At 39.6% G+C, this 25,585-nt stretch overlaps 1 protein-coding gene across 3 annotated transcripts in view; it reads right to left on the bottom strand.

Moving 5' to 3' along the window:
- Positions 1-25,076, bottom strand: part of atrnl1b (attractin-like 1b) — an 80,358-nt gene extending 55,282 nt beyond the window's left edge. Inside the window, exons 1-19 of one of the 3 annotated variants that reach the window (XM_042396708.1) lie at positions 23,870-25,076; positions 19,818-19,901; positions 18,962-19,075; positions 18,462-18,590; positions 17,755-17,963; positions 15,452-15,626; positions 14,566-14,653; positions 13,926-14,187; positions 13,017-13,200; positions 12,737-12,891; positions 12,083-12,167; positions 11,429-11,643; positions 10,744-10,862; positions 10,239-10,371; positions 7,325-7,512; positions 5,455-5,668; positions 5,169-5,360; positions 917-1,036; positions 258-344 (exon numbers count right to left, since the gene is read on the bottom strand). In XM_042396708.1, coding sequence (XP_042252642.1) covers positions 960-1,036; positions 5,169-5,360; positions 5,455-5,668; positions 7,325-7,512; positions 10,239-10,371; positions 10,744-10,862; positions 11,429-11,643; positions 12,083-12,167; positions 12,737-12,891; positions 13,017-13,200; positions 13,926-14,187; positions 14,566-14,653; positions 15,452-15,626; positions 17,755-17,963; positions 18,462-18,590; positions 18,962-19,075; positions 19,818-19,901; positions 23,870-24,120 — 2,874 coding nt within the window. In that variant the 5' untranslated portion in view covers positions 24,121-25,076 and the 3' untranslated portion in view covers positions 258-344; positions 917-959. Of the gene's footprint in view, positions 1-110; positions 345-916; positions 1,037-5,168; positions 5,361-5,454; positions 5,669-7,324; positions 7,513-10,238; positions 10,372-10,743; positions 10,863-11,428; positions 11,644-12,082; positions 12,168-12,736; positions 12,892-13,016; positions 13,201-13,925; positions 14,188-14,565; positions 14,654-15,451; positions 15,627-17,754; positions 17,964-18,461; positions 18,591-18,961; positions 19,076-19,817; positions 19,902-23,869 lie in introns of those variants that run through there. The other 2 variants (XM_042396707.1, XM_042396709.1) reach the window with 2 other exon arrangements.
- Positions 25,077-25,585: the final 509 nt, after the last annotated feature.

The following is a 25,585-nucleotide window of genomic DNA, read 5'->3' as shown; positions in this document are numbered from 1 at the left end:
TTTAAACTTGAGACATGACCGTCAATATGTAGCAACCACCTCTCAAGTGGATACACTTATGACACGTGATCTGTAATTTCAGTAAGGAGGACAGGAAGTGGATCGCTCACCGGGGCACTGAATGAAGGCCCACTCGTAGCCCTTGTCTTTGGGACAGCTGCCTGGCTCCAGGCTCATGTCCAGGGACTGGCCCTGCTGGCCCTGCTTCGCCGGTCTCTTCATGGGCCCCCGGTATGAGCCCTCCATGCACAGGCCCTTTCCTGTACTGCTGGGGTCTCCACACCAGCCGCACTCGGGCTGCTCCAAGCACTGGGAACACGTCCGCAGGCCTGAACAGTTCTGGGCTGAAGGAGAGACGGAGGGTGAGAGAATTTGTGTCATATTGAAAAGATTTATGTTTTTATGTTTGACTCTATTCCAAACAGATTTAACCTCTTTCAAGAGTCAAAATCTACCTTAGCTTATTTGTTTATATTCTTTTATTAGCCACATTTATTCATTTTTATTTCATCTTAACATTTATTTACCAGGGTCACCTTGAAATAAACAGCAGCATACAACACCAGCAACAAAGAACCAATGCAACAGCAAACTAAATGCTTAAAAGATGTAGCTTTTAGGAACAATTTCAGCCTTTTTATTGGACATCTTCAATAATAAATTCTAAGGCTTGAACAGGACCTGCAGATTAAAGCGCATTTGCACTGACACATAAACTCGTTATCTAGTGAGCTGTCAGGACAACAGATCTGAGAGCAGATAAGAAGATAAGAATCAGAGCATTAAACAGTTGATGGAGAGGAGGGGAAAGCACAGAATGACACAGGGAAATGTGTCAGCAAACCAGAGCTGGGGAAAAGTTTGTGATTCGAGCAAAGTTCACTGAAAGGCTTAAATGTGATGTGTGAAGTGGCACCTCACTCCAAAACTTCAAAACCCAAGGGAGCGATGCTGTTCTGTCAGTTGGGGGATGAACTTTCTGGCCACTGAATTGCTTGACAAGTCTCAGCGTCGCCACTTGCCTGCCAGACAGACACTTTAGGGGAGAAAATGCCACTACTATTTTAAGGAGACAAACACTGAATGCTTTTACCTCAGTTTATGTCAAACACATCTCCAGCTATTCTGCTAATGGATGTGAAACCATGACAACGCAAGAGCAATCAGCACAAAGTAAGGCCATTTAAGTTTGTTTTGACTACAGGACATAAGTGGCAGATTTCTCAGGAACACACCAGTAGAAGAAAAGAAAAGCTGGCTTAGGGCTTTTGTCTTGACACAACACATAAGCATGTTGAAATAAAGAATAAAAACAAAATCCACATATTTCATATGGATTTTGACAGATAAATCAATACGTGTGAACATGAATGACTAACTCTGATGCCTGGAGCTGTTAAATAAAATGGATGGTGATTATGTCTGGGTCTGTACAGCAAAGGAAGTCTTGCTTCATCTGGTGTTAACAGTCCTAAAACTAGCAAATAAGAGAAAAACACTTTTCTGGCCCAGGCTGACATGTCTGCATTTATTTACGGAAGCTTTCAAGTGCATTTTCATGATCTAATTGAGTTAAACTTCAAAAACCTTTCTCAGTTTTATACTCCGTCGCAAATTACATCAAAATGTGACTTTAAAGATTAGGACTCTAAAAGAAGGAATTTTATTAGATCAGGTCATTGTATATCCACCGTGCTGTTGGACATCTCACAGGGTTACACTTGCTTTAATCTGTGTCTTCAGGCTGTTCCCGCTAGACCGCATATTATCAAGATTATTGATTAAAATGACAACCCTCACTACTTCAGTTTGAGGTTTTGCATATGTGATGGCAATGTGATGAAAATCAGACTTTTCAGTGATGCGTTTTAATGTACCATGCAATCAACGGATAACAATTGCTGCATTAAATCAACAAAGATCACTGTGAGCCTATGTGGATTTTTAAAGACCAAAGCATATTTGTGAATATTGTGATACAAGAGATACGTTAAAATTTCCCAGTAGTTACTAATAGTTCATTTTCTATATTAACACTGTAAACAACAACTAACTGCAAGAAGTGAAACAGTGAAGTCGGTGTAGGGAGCATAAAGGTCTGTCCTAATATAAAAGATTAAATCAAAGATGAAGGAAAATACTATGAGGAAAAGGGGAAAGTCAATTCAACCTTGCATGTTTAAAATTCTGTCTGAACTCAACGCAGAGGGAATTCACTTTTTCTGAACTACCTTGATGAAACCCAAAGACTTCGTGTTCATGGCACAGATGACCATGTGTCTGGTTTGGCTGTTTGATCTGTAAGATGTAGCTACACAGAAGCTGAAGAGGTATTTTGGATTATCAATTCTGTGAGGTGGATTTCATCATACAGTAACTGCATTTAAAGGGGACATATTGTGCATATTTCCAGGTCTATATTTATATTTATATTATATTCTGGGGCTCTACTAGAATACATTTGCATGATTTACGGTTAAAAAAAACTCCTTATTTATCTTATACTGGCCCTTTATGCAGCCCCTCAGTTAAGCCTCTGTCTGAAATAGACTGTTTTAGCTCCTGTCTCTTTAAGGCAACCCCTCCCACCAATGAGACCACTCTATTCTGATTGGTTAGCTTCTGGAAGCTGCCCCTCTATAGACTTCAACCGGCTCCGAAGGCTACGTAAACAAACAATAGTAGTCGGATTTCACTTCTTTTTCTCGTTATTTACTCAAAATGGAAACTCAGATATATCCAAATCCGATCTGAAATATGAGAGCCATGCAACCCATAGAACAACCTTAGCAACAAAGGCTACAGCATGGACAGCCATTTGTGGGCATGCATGAACAATATGCTGTCATCACAAGGAGGGAACAGAGGTAACTTCAAGTTCAAGATTCATTTATTATCATATTACGACACAAGATTGTATAACAAAATGTAGTTTGTAGTCCCTTAATGCTACTCACAAAAACAGAAATTATATAAATGGATTAATAAATAATAAGCCATAGAAATAAAACTATTTTTTTATATTGGAGTGCAGAGGATGAATCGAGGAGTCTCACAGCCTGAGCAAAGAAGCTGCTGGTACGAAAACTAAGTGTTCAGAGCAGGCTTGAGCTTTTGACTCGCAGGGAACATTTTTACATACGTTCTCCTCAATAAATAAATAAATAAATAAACAAACAGTCCTTCCCCACAGCAAAGCTACAAACTACTAGCATCTATTAGACCTCTGCTAATGGGAGCATCAAAAATAGAAACAGCGTGCCCTTTGAAAGCGGCCCTGCAGACAATCATACTTCTGAGTATTCTATCCCAGGTTTATGGTTTTAAGTGCATTTATGTGGCGTACTCAGCCTCGAACTCATACTGAAAATGAGGAGTTGAGGACTAAAGTAGCTGAGATAATTAAAGACAGGAGAGGTGATTGAAACTACGAGAGTGAATGTGAAGGAGCAAAGTCAAGCAGAACAAACAGAAAGAAAAGAATAAATTTATAGGACAACCTTCTTTGTCCTTCATGCCGAAAGGGATAAATTCCTCGAGACAAATGTGTGTACAGAGTGTACAGAAACGTCTCTGGGTTACCTAATACTGGCCGACACAAATTATTTTGAGACCGTACCCTTCAGCTCCCTGAATTTGTTACTCACTAAACTGATCTGAGATGTTTTTACGATCTGACACAACTGTGGGCATAATTCATACATCACACAGCACAACAGCACCAACCCAAACAAGACCACTGACCTTCAGGTACAGGAGCGCTTTGATCAACTAACCACTGTGCAAGAGAAAATACTGTTAAGAGTTTCACCTCTGTGTGAACACTTACTTGCATTACTTTTAGACATGATAATAAAAAGAATAACGCTCCGAGATACTGTTTCATTATTGAATCATAGCGTCTTTCCTTATCTGTCCAACCATGATGGCTAATGCCTTTTTTTTTTGCTGCTGTCTTCTTCATTACTTGTTTTGTGTGAAGTCTCTTCAAATGGGTCAAACTAAGTCATTCATATCATTTAGATAGCCCCAAAACTGCTCTGATGTAAGTATGCAAGTATGTACTCTAGCAAGTTATGTGCTGGATGATCAAGGATGAAATGACTAAATATGGTAAAATGACAGACTTTGAGTTTTAGCTAACTTTTAATGACAGTTTTACATAAAGATGACACGGACATGTGCAGACATAGAGAGTTTTTTAAGTATTTTTCATCTATAGTACAGGTATCTTCACTTTCTTGGTGAATTGTCTTGAAAGCAGCAAACACCATTTTCAATTAGATATTACTGAGTGTTTCAATAAAGTAGATGTATATTTGTAACCAAAAAGAAAAAGTTTTGTAAAATCTTTGGTATATATTGTTTTAGAAGTATTAATGTTATGAAGATTTTGTTGCAATGGAAGGTAGGTTCACAGAGCTTTGACATAATAAGAAAAATAGCCGCTGAGTGCCTAAAAAAGTGCACTTTCATTGTTTTCATTTCAAATACTTTATTTAAGGGGGGCTTTGGCCAAATACCTTAATAACAAGTTAAATACACATAAATAATGAGCCCAGATAGTATCTAAAATACATTAATCATGGACACTGGTATTCATAATAATATAAAATAACATTAAAGCAGCAGAGGTACATCACTGAAATAACACTTCTGTGGCCTTAAGTTGCCTGACTGAAAAACATTTCAGAGATTCTACTGCTAATTGTTTTTTTTTTCTAAAAACATTCACATTAAGCGCAGGCATTCCCATTATGCACTCCTCTCGTTCACGGAGTGAGGTTATTTGTAACCATCTCTAAAACAGTTTCTTGATGCGTGACTGTCTTTAAACTACTCAAAGCCAGCTAATGGTAAAGAGTCCATCTGCAGCCTGGTCAGCAGGGAAATCTAACAGTTGGGGTGACTATATGTGGAACTAATTGGCCATTACAAAAGAAAAAACAGCTTTCAAAGCCAATCACAGGAAACTAATACAATTTCCCTCTGACACAAACACGTTCCACGATAAGCCGTTTTTTCTCCCTTAACCTCCTTTCTCTCAGTGATGAATATTGACTGCTTACAGGAGCCAATCTAGGAAAGCTTATTGCTGGCCACCTTAATGCCAGACTATAGACTTTAAAGAAGCCTCATCTCGATTAGTTTCAGTAAAAGACACTTACCCACACAATCACCAGTTTGCCACTCCAGACACTGGCCATAGGGAAAAGAGATGACATAGGCAGTGGAGTCGACGCAGCGCTGTGCACTGCCGCACCACATACACTCCATGGCCTGGCTCGTGCAGTTGGCACAGTTGGTGTGCAGCGAGCAAGGCTTCTTACAGGATGGACGGGCACTCTGATTAGGATTCCCTGGACAGGATGAATAAAGATAATGATTATTTCTTAATTAACTCTGTAATTGCGTTAAAATTTGTGTGTGTGTATGTATGTGTGTGTCTCTCACCAGTAGCTTTTTCGCAGATGAGGCCATGGGCAGTGGCGGTGCATGGATTGGCCCTGAGACCCGACACCTGAGGCTCCTCCAGGTAGGCACAGAAACCCGAGTCACTGGGCTCACCGGGCAGCCAGCGCAGGCTGCTGTTGGTGAAGGGAGACATGTCCTCCCAACCCCAGTACGACACGTTGATTTTCCTCAGGCCCACCCAGGGAGACAGCCGCTGAGGGGACACAGCAGAAAGCTAAACGCCTGAAAAGCCACTGGGTATTTAAATGTAAGATAACATTTCATCAGTGTGCCTCCCTCTCTGCTCCATCATGCCATTTAAAGAAATGAATGGCTACTGCATTTACATCTGGGAACCAAGAATGCCATTAAGAAGTCGACTGAAAATAATTTCACAGATATGATTCCTTTTTTTGCCTTCAGGATTCAACTTTTAATATAATGGGGAAAATGACGGGAAATGACATGTCAAGGTTGTGTTTGGAACAAACAGGCGAGTTTCAACTGAGCAGACTGACGACAAATGATATCCTCATGAATACAGCAGGCATGACCAAACCAAAATCATCAGTAGACTCCATAATTTTCTTTCAGTGCGAGGAGGAGATGAAGAGAGAGAGAGAAGGAGAAGGTGGACGTTCGCCCAAAAGCAAATTTTATCATGTCCATTAAAGATGAAGAGGCTTGAATCAGGATGTTGTTAGGACTATTTAAACATTCTCTATGAACCAATCATCATTATGAGTTACATTTTATGTGGTAGTCTTGATTTTATTTCTGGGCAGACTGGACAGTTGAAGAATACCACAGAATGGGCGCAGTGGAAACTATGGAAATTTGAACTTGAGGATGGTCAAATTTGATTGATTTCTTTTTGATTTTTGAGCATAAATCAGAAAATTTAAATATACACTTTCATAAAAGCAATGGAATTTGTTCAAAGTGAAAATTACATGTCAAGCAGACTCATCAGTCAATGTTTTAGATACTGTAAGTGTTAGAGCTGCAGCCTGACACGGTATTTATTTTTGCCTTACCGCACAAATTAACAAAGCCACTCAAATCGTTGCGCTAACCGCCATAAAACTAGATAATTAAAACTCAGGTGTTATGAAAATAATTGGTTCCTCAATACGGTAAAATGCATTTATTCCTGGAGGAGTCTTTTCTTTACAGCCTCTCTAGATTAATTGTCTGTCTTTATTCCAGTGTTGTCGTTAAGAGGCCAACTTTGCAGCAGGGATATTGGTCGGCATTCGTCATTCTTTATGTCCAGCCAGAGAGAATAACTGTTGTCCAAACACTTGAGCCGCTCACTCGGCAGCGAAGCGGTGATTAGTGTAAGTCTGCGGTGGGCATGAGGTGATTGCGTTAAAGTTCTTATGATTGCTCCTACAGACGGTGAATCATGTGGCCCTGGTTCACACTATAAAGCAGACGGAGGAAACTGTGTTTAATAAAATGTTACAAAGGCTTAAAAAAGTTCAAAAAAGGCAAAAGTGAGGTGTGATTATCTCAGTCTGATTCACTGTGTGCCGTATCTCAGAAGCAAGACTATGTACAGCCTGCCTTTGTCTAACTTGTAATAGCTTCACAGTCAAATACAAACCATACAGCTTTTGGCACTGCCTCATAGAAAACAATTAGATGGAAAATTGGCTCAAAGGCAAGAATTACACAACCTTAAAGGAGGGCCGCAATCAGTCAGGAAACTTATAAACTGTATACTCAATCACCCAGCTTTCAAGAAAACATTGACAGAATCTGATATACAGTTTTTATTGTTGGCATGAAGCATCCAACCACTCAACTTAACTCTCAGACTTTCGCAATTCCAGCAGTTTTGTTCCATGTATTTTCTTATGTTTACCTTGTCTTGTTGCTGTAGCTTCTTTAGTTCCTCTAGCACAAAGTCCACTTGTTTGGAGGTGGTGAGCGATGCGATGTTTCCGTGGAGGTTCTTGCAGTAGTGTTGGGCGTTGTCGTAACTCTCCCGGCTAGAGTTGATCCTCAAGCAGGCCTCCCCCACCTGGCTCCAACCCTCACTGCACTGCTGGGCTGCAAGAAAGAAACAGTTTGATGACAAGATGATGATACTGGGCCGAGACATGTAAAGAAGTTAAAATGTCACTGAAAACAAAGGTCAACTGTCTACTAGCCTAAAAACCCAAGATGATTATTTTAATTATCGACTACTCTGTTGATCATTTTCTTGATTACTCCAATGTCCAAAAATGATGACAAATGTCCATCACTGTTTCCCAAAGCCCAAGGTGACACCTTCAAAAGTCCATAACAGTTTAACATTTAGTTTACTATCATAGAAGACTAAATAAACCAGAAAATATTCACATTTAAGCTATTTTGACTGACAGGGCCATTCCATTTGCACATGTAAACGGGACCCTGTTGGCAGATATAGCCTTGTCCATGGTACAATTTATGGTATACGTGACACTATGATGAACATATATGCTCCTAATCCACTGCCCCCTTAATTTAAGACTAGGGTAGCAGCAGACTTGGAGGAATATAAATGCTCTCTTATAGTGCTGGGTGGTGACTTTAATTGTTGTTAAGACAACAAATTAGACAGGTCTCCAGTAGACACATATGGAAAAGCAAATGCAGGTGTTTGAGTGAAGCTACATTGGTTGCACACAGGTGGCAATTTCCATCATATCTACTTAATGACAAGGAATTTTAAAAAAAAAAAGAGATGGAGGCAGAGGTAGATCTATTTTTATATGAATGACAACAGTGAAATAAATCCTGAATTTCTCTGGGACTCTGCAAAGGCTTGCTTTAGAGGATTCACTATCTCATACATGTCACACTGAAAGATAACACTGCTGCTGAAGCAAAACAAATTGGAAGCAGAGTTAAAAAAAAAAAAAAAGGCGGAGTTAGCTCATAAATCTAATCCAACTAAAACAAATCTCATTCAAATACAAATTATCAGAGGGGTGCTAAATTCAGTTCTGAATGAGAAAGCTTCTATGTCATTATTTTATCAAAGGCAATGACTGTGTGAATATGGTAACAAACCTAGTAAATATCTGGCACGTCTACTTAACCAGAAATAATATCATAATACAATAGCAGGAATTCGAGATACTGGAGGGAAAAGACATTTTGACAGGAAAAACGGTAGTTTCGTCTTCATTGTATCATTTTAAAAGCCATTATATAAATCCAACAATAATAGCACCGAAGAAGAACTGGACAAGTTATTTTCTAAAAATTAAATTACCAACACTAACAGCAAAAATTTCTGGGGTAACCAATTCAGGAGGAGGAAATATTAAAGGCAATAGCCCTAATGCACAGTGGCAAATCCCCGGGCCCAGATGGGATTCTGGTGGAATGATTTAAGGCTTTTAAAAATAAGCTCACTCCTATAACTATAGCTTCTACATTCCCCACCGTTTACCATGTCATTAGCCAATGTCTGTTTGATTTTGATTAAAAACAAGTACCCTGAAAAGCCAGCGTCTTAAAGGCCTGTATCACTTATTAATGTAGATGCAAAGATTTTGGCTTAAGTCTTGACTTTGAGGCTTGAACCACTAATATCAATATCAATAGTAAAACATGATCAAACAGGCTTTATTAAAAAGGAAGGAGTTCCTTTAATAACATCAGGAGGCTTCTGAACATAATACAGCTAGCCAGTGTTAATGAAGTACAGGGTTTGGTAGAAGCATTTGTGTTCTGTTCAGGTATTTCAAAAACTAGGGAAGAAAGTGTTAGCTCATTGATTAATCATGTAATTGTTGCAGCCCTGAAGTATTTATTTCATAAAATTTGTGTGAAAATGAATAATAATAGAAATGAATAATTCGAGTCAGATAATTATTTAAACACTGCTCAATAGGGGGGGGGGGCTATGCACCAAAAAAAAAAAGACCCCAAGTAGAAAAAGTAGTGGTAGTAGTGCAAGAAATCTGTGTTCATCCAAACCACAGAGGACTTACAACTGAGGGCTTTATGTGTGTTTGGATGTCTCACATTGCACTAATTTGACTTAAAGAAATGAAATGACTTTTGGAGGCCAAATTGCCTGTCACTGCTTCTCATAAAAATATAGTAAATGCACACATGGATGTGTATATAGGCATTTTGTGCATGTCAGCTGTGCAGAGACTCCTTCTCAGGCATCAAGAATACATCACATCCCAGATATGATTTGCGGCTCCCACTGCTGCAATGATCCCTCAAGCGACAAGGCTTTGTGAAATAAGAATTATGGATGAAGTGACAGCAACATTTCTTCAGATACGGCGAGCCTCAACATTTGGAGGGGGAGTTAGCGGGTGAGAGGTAAACTAAACACACCGCCAGACGTGATAAACAACATCAGAGTGACATCATGAAAGTACATCTCTGCAAACACCAGATGCTGTGTTTGAATCAGATGTACAGTGGCAGCCCCCAACTTGGTAAAATCCTTTATATTTTGCAGTGTCTCCCATTCAGGTCTACTGAAAACAACAACCAGATCTGGATAGTAAAAATAAATGAATATCTGCTTAAATATTTACTTGTTTTCTGAATGTCGGTGAAGTCTTATTATGTTTTATGAAGTGCTCGCTCTCATCCATTTTTATCCATAGCAAGTGCTACATTTACTAACAGAATAAAAACTGACTTTTTCCTTTTGTTTACCCACAACCTGACACTGTCCTCCTGCAAATCTGAGGACAAAGACTGAATCTACAAACTTCAGTAACATGGCATGAGCTAATACATATGAAAATGTGCTTATGCAGCATCTTTCTTACCAGGCAAAGCGTGGCACTCTGACTGATTTTGGTCCCACTGACAGTTGAGATTCAGCGAGCAGCTCTTGCAGTTGGCAAGCTTGCTGCACACCTGCTCGTTTCGCACCGGACACTCAGTGAAGTTCTTCACGTTCTACGGCAGGAGAGGAGGAGAGAATACAGAAGAAGTGAGGAGGGTTTAACAGAAGGTTTCGTTTTTAGATAGATCAGGGAGTGTTGGACACTTCAGTAAAGCCACATGAGTGAATAAAGCACAGTCCTGTTTTTACAATGACGCAACAGACTGTTGCAAAATGTGCAGCATGCTGTGAGAACTGTAAAATGAGGCATCATCGTCATCAGATTTATTACTTGATTTCTCCACTGATGTTGCTCCAGTAACCCCAGCTCACAAAATCTTGGAAAAAAAAAAAATGTGTGTGTATGCTTAAGTGTGCAAGTGAATGTTTCAGGGAGCTGAGCACAAGAACAGAAGTGCTCCGACGCCCCCTGTTGGACCACTCACAGAGGTACAGTTGCTTGAGGCAGAGATGCACTTCTTGTCGTCACACCATTGGCACCCGTTGGTGTTTGCTGTACAGCTGGCACAGTCCGAGAACCGGTAGCAACGCTCGTCAACTGTGACTACAGAGAGATGAGAGAGAGAGAAAGCAGAGTGCAGGAATCAGTGTGTGAATGTGTATATATAGTCAAAATGTGTTTTTTGGGTACATAAAAGAATATTTATTCATATGAAGTAAGAAATTGTTCCTGTGTTTGGGAATCCAGATGATTGAAAACAAGTTTCTTTGTAACATTCAGTTTGCGTGTAACTAGTTGATATCCTGATGGCGTAATGGCAAATTCAAAACTAAAACCATAGTAGTAATTTGGAATAGCTGAGACCAAATTTATGTGTTGTCTCCCACTGAGAGAGGGATGAAGATGAGCAGATGGGTTTGGAAATAATAATTCTACATAAATAGTGGACCATCAGGCATCCTTTGGCAGATTTGGAAAGAAAGACTCAATCAGAAGAGAAGATCTGAGTCCAAAAAGTCTCCTTTGACCCACCAGCCCATTTCAAGTACTATATTATATTATTATTTTTATAAATTATATATAATTATTATTATTGTGTGATATTTCACCTCTCAACCCAGGCACACTTCCAATGTCTAATGTGCTGTCTATCTGGTTGTCTGTCTCACCAGCTTTAGGGGGGCAGAATGGGGCAGGATTGAGGCTTCCATTAGCCATGCTGGGTTCCCAGGGGAGACAGCGGCCTCTGCTCCAGATGCAGCGGACCCCTGGCCCGGCCTTCACACACCCCTCCTCTGCCAAGAAGGCCTGGCAGCTGGGGGGTCGGTATACAAGCACATCGTTGAGCAACACACCGGAGAAGCCCCCGAACACATACATGGACCTGGTGAAGAAAAGAGAAGATAAACAATAAGGAGCGATATAAAGACATTGGCAGGACCTTTGGAAAAAAATTTCTATTTTAAATTCATAGTCAAGGCATTAATTAGCCTGGCAATCAACAACAAGTCTTAACAAACAACAGATGCACTGCTGCGGATACTGTCAGTTATTGGGTTAATGTTATGCAAGAGAACTGTAATTTAAGTATCAGAAAATAAATAAATATGTGTGCGGCACATAAAAAACACGGCTAAATAATGTTTTCTAATGGTGAAAACAGACTTATAATTACATTTTTATTGATGTTTTTGAGTATCTGGATCACAGAATAATTGTTACTTGGTCAAAAAAATGAAATGAGGCTTTACTGAAGACTGAAACTTGACTGGTTGAAGCATCTGTCTGGTGAGTTTTGGTCTGATCTCTTTAGAAAGACTCACCCGTTGCTGACCACAGCAGAGTGTCCAAAGCGGTTGATATCCCTGTGCAAGTCGGGCTTAGGCAGGAGCCTCCACTCATCGCAGGCTGAGAGAAACACGACACCACATGCGAAAGATTATTTGGTCATTTATTCTCAGTATGCTTGCATGTTATGCAACTAACTAAACAGACACATCTAAATGTCCATCTTAATGTAGTTCTATCTGTTCTTTTCACTATGATATATGGCTTTTACTCCTTTTTTAAAGGAATTGTTTTTACTAAGTGATTCATTCTGATTTGGGTGATAAGAGAAGATATGTGCAACAATGAAAGAGGGGAGGCAAGAAGATGTTTTAATATTGCCTAAATATCTCTTTAAATCTCTTAATTTAATGATAACCCACAAAATCTTATTAGCTGCTCTTTAAAACTCATCTACCATGACCTCAAAAGCCATTTTAAAAATTCAACACATACATAACAAGTGATAAAGCACTTCAACCACACCTGAGACATTCAGACATTCACTGATAGTATTAGTATTATGTATAAGATACATGTCTTTAAATGAGAAGACAAAGTGAACACGAGTGGGCTTTTGACAAACATTATTCAAGTTACTGATAACACTGTTCAAAATTGTGGCACGTCAACACCGATATGAGTCCTACCGATGTCATAGGCGAGGAAGTCAGCAGAGAAACACTTGGCCCCGTTGCTGAGTGACGTGTCGTTGTGCGTGTTGCCACCGAAGATGAGCAGGGTGCCGCTGAGCAGCGCAGCTGAGTGCATGTACCGCGGAAAGCCGCTCTCTCTCAGAATGAACCTGGATGCATGAAAAGGGGTGTCAAGGACAAGAGTAGTAAGAAGAGCATGTCATACACAGCAACCTACACACAGACTGGTATACATAATGAATATAGAAAGAAGCATTTGTATGCGCTGATTTACCATGTCCGCGTGTTAACGTCGTAGCGGTAAAGGTCATCGACAAGGCCGTATTTGTTGGCAGGAAGCGCCTTATAGCCTCCGTGAACATACACACTGCCGCTGGCACTGTCGTACGTGCTGCTGTGGCCGTAACCTCCCTGGGGAACGGCACCTTTGGTCTCAGGCACCGACCAAGTGTTGGACCCTGACAAAGAAGTGTACAGAAAGCTATAAATACAGAAGAAAAGAAAACATCCTCCCATTCAAAAATATTTTTTTATCCAAACAAATGATGGAAAACAGTTGTTTTTTTTATCCTTAATCTTTAATCATCATTTGAAGACATCTGTTTTTAATTTGGCAGAAACCAAAAACAAACCGGCAGGGATGGTGAGAAAAATAGGCCCCGATTCTTAGCTTCTTGTATCCAAAAATTCTGGTGTTTTTGGTACCACGGTTTTTCTGGCAAGTTTTCAATAGAAAGGTGGATTCCAAAGCACTCTAGTAATTATGGTTAGTTATCTGTGCCATTTGAAACCACCATCGCACTCAGTTTGGCTGCTGTGGCTTTGAAACTGAGCTCAGTGTAATCAAAACATTATCCTCCAGTATGAGGAGGGGGTATATACTGTATATTACTGCAAACTAAAGATGAAAGGAATATTCTTCTGGTACTTACAAACCCTACGAGGCAGAGCTGCTCATTAAAAATCGCTATAAAAATTATTTATTTGTAGAATCATTTGAAATTGAAGTCAGTGAAGTTCTTTTTATATCTGAATAATTACTTTCTGTATCAGTTTTATTTCTTTATTTTAAAGTCCCTTGCAGACACCATTTCCCATAATGCAACAAATATCATTCGATGGGAGGGAAACATATAGAGAACTGACAGAGTGAGCATCAAGGCGTCTGCTTTTGATGACTTACTCAGGTTGTACTCTTGAACGTTGCTGACGTAGCTGTAGATGGGGGAGTAGCCAAAAATGACCAGCATGATGGCCTCATCGCCGTCTAGCAGAACACAGTGGGCTGAGTGACCCTCCACTGCGTAAATCTGAGCCTGGGCAGGTGGGCCGACCACAGGGTTTCTGCGCTGCCACGTCCTACTGGGTATGTTGAACACCCACAGCTCGTCTGTAACGTTCCCCCAACCGGCTTCCAGCTTCCCACCGAACATGTAGATATCATCCTGAGCGGGAGAGGAGAGATTTACTTTGTATGTTTCGTAATGCAGCCATGTCGAAAAAAAAGTATGCAGAGAAGTTGATGCTGGTGTAATAAAAGTGAAATAAAAAGGTCTGTCAAAACACAATGGTATAAAATGAACAGTTTTTACTTGAAGTGATTTCATCTGCTTATATTTCAAACCTCCAGTATGAAAAGTGCGTTTTTTTCTCCAATATTTATTTAGGGAGATGTGGTCATATCTGTTTCAGGATATATTACAGACGTTTGTTTACCAATGTAAGAAAATGACTTGTGTTAACACTGAAAATAAGCCATCTTCCTTTTGAAAGCATTGGTTTTTCATCAATTCCTTCTCTACCCAGAGAATGTGTCTGTTTACCTGGTAGGCAGCGAGCGAGTGGCCGTATCTTGGCACGGGGCCACTATTGATGGGCACTGTGTTCCAGATGCCGCTCTCCAGGTTGTAGCTGCAGAGCAAAGCGACAGAACATTACTTTTTAACTACTCAACAAACACACATACACACACACACCATGAAAACATGTACAGAACACAAACAGTCATTAACTGCGCGCCAAATTACTGCACATATTTAGCTTGCCCTTCTGTGACTTCACATAAATAGATTTTTACCTCATGATCAACCTCCTCTCACCAGAAGGTACCGCTGAACTCTTTCAGTTGCCAAAAGTGCTTTTTTATTAAGCGAGAGGTTTGACACACTCAAGAACACGGGCAAATGAATGTAGGCATTCACAATAAAGCACTGTTCCCGGTAACATCATCACACATTGGTGACCCTACAGTGAGCAGATGGAGCGAGTTTGTCCTGACAACGAACTGGAGGGAAGGGGAAACTTACGAGGGAACAACAAGGACATGACCCTGCGGAGATGTCAGTTCTGCATTTCATCTGCAGACTCATCAAAATACACCGAGTGACGAATAAATCTTAATTTAGAAAGAATGAATGTATCACGAGACAACCACAAAGCACATCACTGAAACTTCAGCCTTCCCAGTTTTGACAAAGAAGAACAAGAAGTAGTTCTAAAATACATAAACGGTGACAAAGTTGATGCGTTTGGCTGAAAGGCAAAAATGTTGTCCTACGTTTTGGTGTTTGTGAACAAAAAAAATGAAATAACTCTTGTTGTAGGATGAAACAAATGATGTTTTTCGCTCAAAAATGTAAACAGTATATTAAACAGTGAGAATTCTGCTTGTGGAAAAAAAAAAACAAGCACGCTATTGTTACGGCTTACTTGAGAATCATCTGGAAGGAGCTGAAGTTGAAGGTGTATCCTCCCACCACCCACATGACCTTTTCCTGCACCACAGCCTTATGGGAAGCCCTGGCGAGTGACGTGCCGAAGGGCTTGACGCTGGGTAAGACCCAGAAGGACTCGGTCGAAGGTACGGTCAGAGAGCAGTCTGGGCCTGCGGGGGACAAAAAGAACATGATGTGAGAGAAATTACAGCTAAAAGGCAAATGTTAGTAAATGACATTGTTGTGTCATGAGAGCGACGTTTCCGAAGTGATTGCAATTCTTTAACATAAAGACCTACATTTATCTGATTCTGAATCTCCTTTATGATGGATTTCGTTTGGTCTGAGGCATATTTTCATTACTTTACTCACTTTGAAGTGCAAACACACCGCTCTCTAACAATAAGAAAAGCATGACCACTCCTTAAACGAACACGACAGCCAGGGAGGTGTGAATGTGTTTAAACTGTGTGAATGAAGGCCACGCTAAAAAAAAAAAAAAAAAACCTAATGCCTCCACTAATGATTCTGTCAAGTTTCATCACTTGAAAGCAGTTGGTCCCCTCCAGCTGGAGGCACATAATAGCGCACTGTCACAGGGCTTATTGACTTGTTACCAATCAGCATTATGACACAACACAACACAGCTGTTCACACTTGTCTGCTAACACATTCTTCATTATGTCTTACTACATAATTGCCACAAACACAGGAGGAGCGACGGCGTTTTCGATTGCAAAACTGTGTTACGTGTGATTCATCGCTCAGTGTTTTGCTTTGTGGAAAAATTTAAGAGAGGGTGAACTGTTACTCCAAGAATATTAATCTATGTTTTTACTATAAGATCATATCAGTGAAATTGACAGTGAAGATGCAGTGAAGACACCAAACCATGTGATGCTCCAGCAATAAAACTTCACACATATTTGCTTACGCAGTCAGATTCCAATATTTGGTCCATTTTGGGTCTAGGTGTAAGTTGGGAAAATGTCTGAAAGCTCTAAGTTGAACAAATTTGTTATTGAATCTCATCTTGCTTCTCACTGTTAGAACAACATGAATAACATTTACTTATATCAAAAGTATGTAATCCATATGGCAAAGGTTTGGTTCTCTAGTCGATCTTTGAGTTTCAGTTCTTAAATATTCTATATTTTATAACTTATTCAGTGAAATAGATATAGTAGTTGAACAAGTAGAAAGTTCAGCCTAGATTTAATCATACGTTTGAGAGAATTTTAGTTTTGATCATCTGATTCAGTCCTGGATTCAGATGAAATAAAATGCTGTTTGGTTGGCTTCCAGAGTGTGTCAGATCACATCTGGTCATGCTCCGAATGTTGCTATGAGATTTTGAAAATATCTTAGCCTTTGTGTTTTAAAATCCTGTTCATGTCTACTTTCCTACTATATTTATCATTACTGCACTGACCCGAATATAAGAAGATATCTTATTCTGGGAATTACATTTGAGAAAGTGTGGATTGTCATATAGTCCAGACTGTTACTTGGTAACAAGATCAGGTTTTCTTTAAAACTGCAGAGTTTTTTGGTGTAACATCAGATCCTTAATGTTGCTTGGCTAGTAAGTATATTCAAGTATGTTTATAGTGTCTCTTAGAGTCAGTCAGCCCTATAGGTGTTTTGTAAACACGGTTTAACATGCAGGAGTTTCTGAAGGTTTGTGTCATGTCTTATACTGCCGCGGGGGAAATAGATTCACGACGAGTGAAAACGAATTAAAAAGCGTCTTCCGATGCCTCGGCTGCAGAAATGTTCCTGAAAAACGTTAACTGCTGGAGAAAATAATTTTTTACTATTTACAAGAGCTTGACAAGAGTGAGTGGGACTGATTGACAAGCTGCACAAATATGCAATTTACACTCTGCTTTCATGGTTTTACTTCACTTTTACGAGAGAAAAGCCTTCAAGGACGAAGGCTCTCCCCTCCTTGGATTGATAGTGTCTTAGGGAAACTGTCTCAAAAGGATAATTGTGACAGCGTGTTGTATCTTTAAAAAGTCTTTTTCCAAAAACAGGAGTTGGAAAAGGGAGGTCATCTTATAATCAGGGCCGTCTTATATTTGGTCAAATACGGTATTATTAGCAAGATATTTAAAAGACTGAAACTAAAAAACTCCTTTAATGTTTCTTAACTGCTCATATTAAAATGCTTTATGTATACATGTGGATATATGGTGAAAAGAAACCAATCCCACCTGTACTTCTACTTTTACTTTGTTCAAATTAAGATCCTGATGTGAACATTTCCTGTGTTTGGACAGCACTTCCTTTTACCTTGCCAACTGTCGTTGCAGACGCACAACTTCTCCCCGGTGAGGTCGCAATATCCGTGGTCGGGGCTGCCGCAGTTGTTCCTGCAGTAGGGGATGTCGCAGGCCTCACCTTTCCAATACTTGTCACATTCACAGTACACTCTGCTAGCGGCAGAGTTCCCAGGGGTGCACTTCCCATGGCCAGAGCAGTTATTGGGACAAGAGTTGATCCTGGACAGAAAGATGTTTTCATTTAGCCAAAACTGTAAGGAGTATTTCCGCCACACGGAGACCTTAGCCTGACTGATGAAGACTGATGAGTATCATTTATTTTTTTGGCAAAGGTGAGTGGGATAAAAAGATTGGTAATAAATGAAAAACTATTGAGCGGGTCACTGGTCATTAACGGTGATTGTTGCTGTAGGTTTTAGTCCAGAAAAGCACTTGTAACTGTCTTTTTGTTGCTGAAATATGGGACGCAAAAATATCACCATCCATCAGCAGTTAGAGGAAACAAAAACCAGTTCACTGTAACAAAAATAAAATAAACCAGACAGACCGTTATAAAAATACTGATATACGGCCTACAACACTGTGTGCAAACATACCTCAAGGGTTTGGAATTGGGTTCCTGCTGAGGCACCCGACACTAAAAATATAAACTATGTAAGGTTTTATGTTGTGTTTTTTTTCCTTTCCCCAAATTCATAACCTAGATACAGTACTTACGAGTAAAATATTTCAAATCCTGTGAGGTTATAGGCAGCATCGCTGAAAAAGTGTAGTAGTGCGTAGCCTGAAGTGGTCTCAACCTCAGGAACCGTCTCATTTCCCCGGACTTCTGGTACGATCAGACCGCTGCGGACAAAAGCAGAAATTTCACTGATGTCACTTTCTGTCAACTCTCACCATTTCCCAGTTGCAGTAATGAGCCTGTAAATCTCTGCTAAAGGAGAAGGACCAAATATATGTGAGAATAAATGAGGAAGAGTAAATTAAACTAAACTGTCAAATCAGAAGAAAAGAATCTCTTCTTTGACAAAGTTGCTTGATTCAAGTTATTTCATGATCTTTTTTTTCTTTTCACAAAACTCTTAATAATAACAACAGTAATAATAATAATAGAAACTGACCTCACCATTATTAGTACACACTTATGTCATCTGTCAACATTCTGGACCTGTCTCAGTAAAGTAAACCTGCTGCCTCACTACTTTGGAGTTTCTCACCTGAAAACAGCAACCAGAGGAGCATATATCGAGTCTCCGTCATAGATGTACATATGGTCCCAACTACATTCTGTGGCAAAATGGTTAAACCTTAACCGAAGAACCGCGTTTGGACTGTAGGAGGAAGAAAACAAGAGAAAAAATGCTCAGGTTTCATAGATAAACATTTGAACGACATACATTTTTAATCACTGCAGGATCCTGAGAATTGCATCAGTATTCATGGATAATAACACTGACGTATTATTTTTATTTTAGTGTAATTACACTCTTGATGTCCTTCCACACATCATGTTCACCATCACATCAAGTAATTTGTGTAGAACTGAACAAAAACATCCTAATTGCTTATTCATTAACATACTTAAGCATCATCAATGAAGTTTAAAAAACATAGCATAGCATGTCATGGACCAAACTACATATGAATTATCATTTCACCAAAACAACAAAAGGAGAACACTGTAAAAGTGACAAATACATCCCCCCCTCCCCCCCCCCCAGGATATTTTTAGATTTCCCACATGCTGCCCTTCGTTTCCATCCTGGCAATAAAGTTTCCAAACAGCTGTGTCCTCTCAGTGACCGCGGTTGCCATGACAATTAAAAGAATCAACAGGTCCTAGGATTTTACCTTTCTCTGAATCACTGCTGAGTAAAATGCAGCAATCAATTCAAGCTCAACAGACTTTCAGAATGCTATACCTGGCTTTACATCATATTGTGTAAGAAACCTTCCGCAAAGACACTGATCAGCTTGGTTTAATTACATTAATCAGTTTACACTGCATAATCAAATTCAGCTGCACACACGCTCAGCTTCAGCAGAACATATTCATTTATAAACAGCACTTACTAGCCCTCGATAAGCCAGGTACACTTTGTTTTGTACTTGTAGTTGATTGGACCGTCAGTGAGGTATCCTGAGGGCTCTGTCAACCTGAAAGATAACAGACAGATACGACACAGTCAGGACAGTGATGTCTGTCAACACACAGACAGAACGTGTGAAGTCAAATGACAAACACGTTTTAATTAAAATAACAATCAAATCAAACAGACAGCTGTTCATTGACTAGTATGCATGAATGTAAGATTATTAATTAATGGGAAAACTCTTCAATTTTATCTTCTTGATGTTGATGCCAACTTATTTGTCCCTCATTTCTGTGTTTTTTTTTTTACTTTCATGTACAATCATAAAAGTAAAGGAGACAAGAGCATCTGCCTGACAGACAGGGGATCCTTTCTGGTGAAGGAGTTTCCGTACATAAATGAGATGATGGTGTATTGTTATCTGACCTCTATTATTTCAGAAAGAGCATTGAATAAATTGAAAATAATCTTCAAAAGCAGGTTAGTATCAAAAAAGCAGAAGGAAGAAAGTGGTTCAGCATAAATCTGTGTCACTCATTAAAATCTTCCTACCTCAGATGCTTCTTCAGGCATGAGAGTCTTTCAGAAAATAGTGAAAATGCCTATTATAATTCCCTGATTTTTCCCAAGATGATGTATCCGAATGACTTGTTTTGTCTGACCAACAGTCCAAAATCCAAAGATATTCAGTTTACTATCATGTGTGACACATAAAAGTTTGAAATCCTCACATTTGAGAAGCTGAAACCAGCACATGTTTGGAGCTTTTCCTTAAAATGATTATTACATTATCAAAATAAATTAATTTTCTGTCAATCAACTAATCAACTAATTGCTGCAGCTGTAGTTGGATGTTCAGAATCAGCAGCAGATTGTTACTAGAAACAGACGTCAAGATGCAACAGCATGAACAATTTCTCCGACTGTGTTTACACGAACGTTTAAGTGGAACAGCTACACAACTGGTTGTCATCTAACATAAAAGCTGCTGCTACGTTCTCTTGTTTCTTTTTTTTTTTTTTTTCAAGTAAAGAATCTCACTCAGAAGGTATCATATCATATAAAAGTTAACAAAGGTCTACTGACTTGAACAATATAGTTTTTATTTAATGGCAGCACAGAGATTCTATTCTTTAAGAAGCAGATCTCTCATCCAGGAACAAAACCTTTTATAAATGTAGACTCACAAGATTCAGCAAATGAAGCCAGAAAACTGGCAGTCAGCCCGACGCGAGTCCCTGTCAAGCAAAAGATTCAAGCAACAGCTCTTGAAACGCTTCTTGTGCTCCTTTCTGTGTCTAGTTTGATAGTGGAAACGACTTAGAAACAAAGTATTCCTCACACAAAAAGACCACAGACAATCATAAGAAATTAAGACCCGAAAACCGTGTTCAGAAGAAAACTGAACGATTAGCTAAAAACATTTTCTCGACACGGTGACGCATTTCATACGACCTGCTTGGGTGTCAAAGTTGAAACAGATATTTCATTTGAGTATCTGTCAGTAGATAACACTCCGGCCTTCCTTTTCTTTATCATAACACACAGACGGACTGCAGCCGTTGTTCTCTGATCTCTACATTTTGAAGCATTCCTCAAGTTAACAAATACGTACTCTGGTCTTGTGGGTGGTCTGAATGACTCATGATCTGAATGGTACTGCCTTTTATGTCCCTAAAAATTGTTTTAGATGCATAACAAGACCTAAGAATTTATTTCAATTCGGATGCTTTGACGGGATAATGGACAAAATGAGGGTTGTAATCTCATTAAGGTGGTATGTGTATCATATGATTCAATTTGGACGTGTAGTTCAAAAACCTTTGCCCAAACATTTTCTGTCCTGTTTAACACACATCAGATCAACAGCTTCTTTATGCAAAGGCTAGTTGCGGTTACTGCACCTGGATTTGTGTTTTGCTGATTGATCGGATATAAACTCCCAGCAGCAGACAAGCAGCTATGACTTACACATCCGACGATGATGAATTTATCATGCTGCACTTGCACCGGATAGAGAAATACTATCCTGTGCAAGAATCTGTCCCTTAACGACTGTTTTTCTCATCACGGTGATGTTCCAGTTTTCCTGTGTTTAAAAATCACAAACTCTAAACACAGCACAAACATGAAATTAATCTGTGATACTAATTTAAACTTTTAAAACACGGTTTCACACTGGCCGCAGCTTGTTTCATACTGCGCAGGGTGCACGTCTCTATCCCGCTGACTAAAAGGGCGCCAAGATATCACATTTCAGTAGTTTGTCTCTAGGTGATGATGGAGGTTATTCCTTGACACCGTGCCCGATGACAACCCGTACAAACCCTCAGACACATCAGGAGCAATGGTAATTACTGTGATCAAGGCACTTTTGTGCCACAAGAGTGCACCTTAGGTGTACCGAGAGGCCATTAGATGCGTTCAGCTGTCAAGATGAACATAATTATTGTTATTATATAGCAGTTTGAAATGTATTCGTTGGTTGCTTTACCATTGTTTCCCTTCTTTTTCCTACTACTACATCTTTGCACAAAACCCTCAACTCCTACTGCACCTATAAGAAGTTTGTCACGGCATCTACCTGTGCTGATTAACAAGGAACAATAGCTATTAGCTGTATCAATATATAGAGAGTGGGGAATATGCTGAATCAATTGGTTGCAGGTGTTCACTCATCAGGCTCATTTCTCAATATAACAATGTGTGGTAGAGTCTTGGTTGTCTGGTCTATGCTCACATGTGCAGATTTGATTGTGCAAAGTAATGCTGCTCATTCATTTACTGCTCTCGCTGACACCCATACAGTTTCAAATCAATGTCTCCTCTTGTGTGGGAGGAGGAATCAAAACATCAAGCATGTGGGTAATTCAGTGAACAGACATTAATCACAGACAGCTAACAGAGGGATGCAACAAGCAAAAGAGAAACGTTCATCAAATTACAAACTCCCAGGAAACAAGGAAACATTAGTTGAATAATCAATAAGTTGATCCACATCAATTTAATCTGCTGCAATTTTGATAATGTATTTAATTGTTTATGACAATTTTCAAGCAAAAATGCCAAACATTAACATGTTCCAGCTTCTTAAGTGTGAAGATATGCTGCTTTTCTTCGCCTTTTGTGATACTTAAGTGAATCTCTTTGAGTTTTGAACTACTGGTCAAACACAACAAGCGATGTGAACAAGTCACACAAGTCACCCGGAGTTTAAGAAGACTGTGATGGACATTTTCTGACATTTTATAGATTACCAGATTAATCAAACTAATCTTTAGTTGCAGCCCTGAAATTTAGATGTAATTTAAAATATTAAATTTGTGCTTCCTGTTCCCAAAGCTGTACCTCATGCTGTTTTTTTTAATCCTGGCATTTTCATACAGAATAAGAGGTGCATATTACAACCTGTAGACTGAGCTCAACAAATCTACCGAGGCTGCTAACTCATTCAAAAATATAGTTAAATTTTGAGCAACCATCTGTTTATTGTATATTAATCCCAATATGTTATGATAATAATAAATAATAATGTGTGCATAATGTGTTAAAGAGGATTTGGTGTCATAGGGCTGGGTGACAATACTGTCAGGATGACTAATGGTGCTTTGACAAAATATTTACGCAATGAGATTTCTGATGAATAATCATCAGTAATGTGAATGTGATGACTAAGTGGGTAAAGGCAAACAATAGAACAGTTGGAACAATCTGGTAAGTCCAGAAAAATACATCACCTTACTATAATGTAGCCTTTCATACCAAGGAAAACACCTACTTTTATAGTTTCTGTGAAACCAGGGAAAAAAACCACCCAAAATTTTCTTTTTCATTACATTACACACAGGTCTGTATGCAAACAAGTGAGTGATGAAAAACAACCACTTCAGGCAACTTCATGATCCCAACCTACTTTTGGGGGGCTCAGGAAATGTGTAAAACTTGTGCAGAAAACAATAACACTATATGGTAATCTGACGTTGTCGCAGATGAAATCCTTGGAGCAAAACATTTTGTACATGGCTCACTTACTTGAACCTCCCCTGGCAGTGCTGGCACTGGTCTCCAACCCATCCTCGATCACAGATGCAGGATCCGTTGATACATTTTCCAGAGAGACAATTCTTGTCGCACGATTTCGCCGGGGATGCGTGAGTGAAGAGTACCAAGTAAAACAAAACACAGACCACCAAGTATCTGTTGATGACCCGCAGATCGCTGTGGGTGGCTACTTTGGGTCCAAAGAGAAAGAGTTTAGTCGTACATCTCCCCCCAGGATCCATTTTTCCCCCCAGGTCGACCGAGCCGAGTGAAAGACCGGGGCCTTTTAGCTCTGCTTTGGGAGAAAGCCTCGGCTACTCAGGCTGTTTTAATCATAACAAACAAGTCCTGCATATTCGTTGAGTGTTATGCATACTCAAATGAAGGCTAAAATAAGCCTGCGTACACAGCTTGAGAGAAAATGGCTAAGAAATGGTTGGCTAAATGTTTTTTTAAAGCTGCTTGGTTAACCGCATGCATAGAGTTGAAGTGGGAGGAATTCCCTTCACCCTACCTCTTGTTGGAAGAGCCTACCAAAAAAGCAGACCATCCATTAAAGCTATTTAAGCCGTTAACTCGTTGAATACTGTCACTGGCTAATACATAATGTGTTAGCCTGTGTGGCTCATTAGCAGTTTGGCCTCTGCTAGGTAATGTAACGTCCCTGCATTGATTCAAGACCATTCTCTTCCAAATGCCATTTCAGCAGCCATTTTAACGCGTAAACAAGCGTCCGGACTGGAGCAGGGATGTACACCGTAACAAGCGGTGGTCCTCCTACAAGCAGTTACAATTCAGCCGGATATTGTCCACTGCCGAACAAAAGGGTCGCGGTGTTTGTATCCCTGAACCCAGCGCGAAGGCTGCCGCAGTCAACATGGATGTGATGTGATGGTGTGGGAACTGGAAGGCTATTGAGCGAACACTTTGAACTGTTGTTGGTCCTACCGGCCTTCTCCCTCAGCACTTTAAACACCTTCAAAGGGAGAGGAGTTGACTTCGTTGACATTACTGAGTCCTGGTGACTCCTTGTATTCCAGTGTGGGAGAAAAGCACCGCTGTTGGTCTCTGAACATGACAAGAAGTGGCAGCGGTGGATTTGCTAGCGCAGCGACAGCAGACAGCTCCTCAGGTTGGAGAAAACTAAACACAGTATGCGCATGCGCACTAGAAGCTGATTCAATTTAAAGGTACAGCGTCAACAAAACTACAGAACTGTCCTATGCGGCATTTAAAAGCTTCATTTTTTCAGGTCAAGGATTACCAAATACTGTATATGCACACAAGACCACAGAGACACATTTAGCGACATTTTGTCCATGTTGATTTTGTCCTTTGACCTTGAAATTGAAATCTTGCAACCTTGAAATTCACTGCGAATGAAAAGTTCAGTACAAATTAAATGTCATTGTTATTATCATTATTAAGCAAGCATAGCAGAGGTCAGTTATTAATATGATACAGAGGTGTTGGCATTCTTTTTCTCAATTGGTAAACATCACATATACCTTAAAGCCCCACAGAGTATATTTACAAAAGACATTCATCTCTTCATAATTTAAAAAATATATCTTATAACATTTAAAAACATCTGTAAAAAATGTGCTGTCACTTATATACTGTAGGTATAGGTAATCAATATAAGACTCCAGCTTTTTCCCCTCTCCTTGCACATTCATTTCCATTTTTTGATGTTAGGTTATATCA

Source organism: Thunnus maccoyii, chromosome 20 (genome assembly GCF_910596095.1).
Source record: "Thunnus maccoyii chromosome 20, fThuMac1.1, whole genome shotgun sequence".
Lineage (NCBI taxonomy): Eukaryota > Metazoa > Chordata > Actinopteri > Scombriformes > Scombridae > Thunnus > Thunnus maccoyii.
Note: the sequence above shows the minus strand (reverse complement) of the source record. Positions and strands in the feature narration are given on the sequence as shown.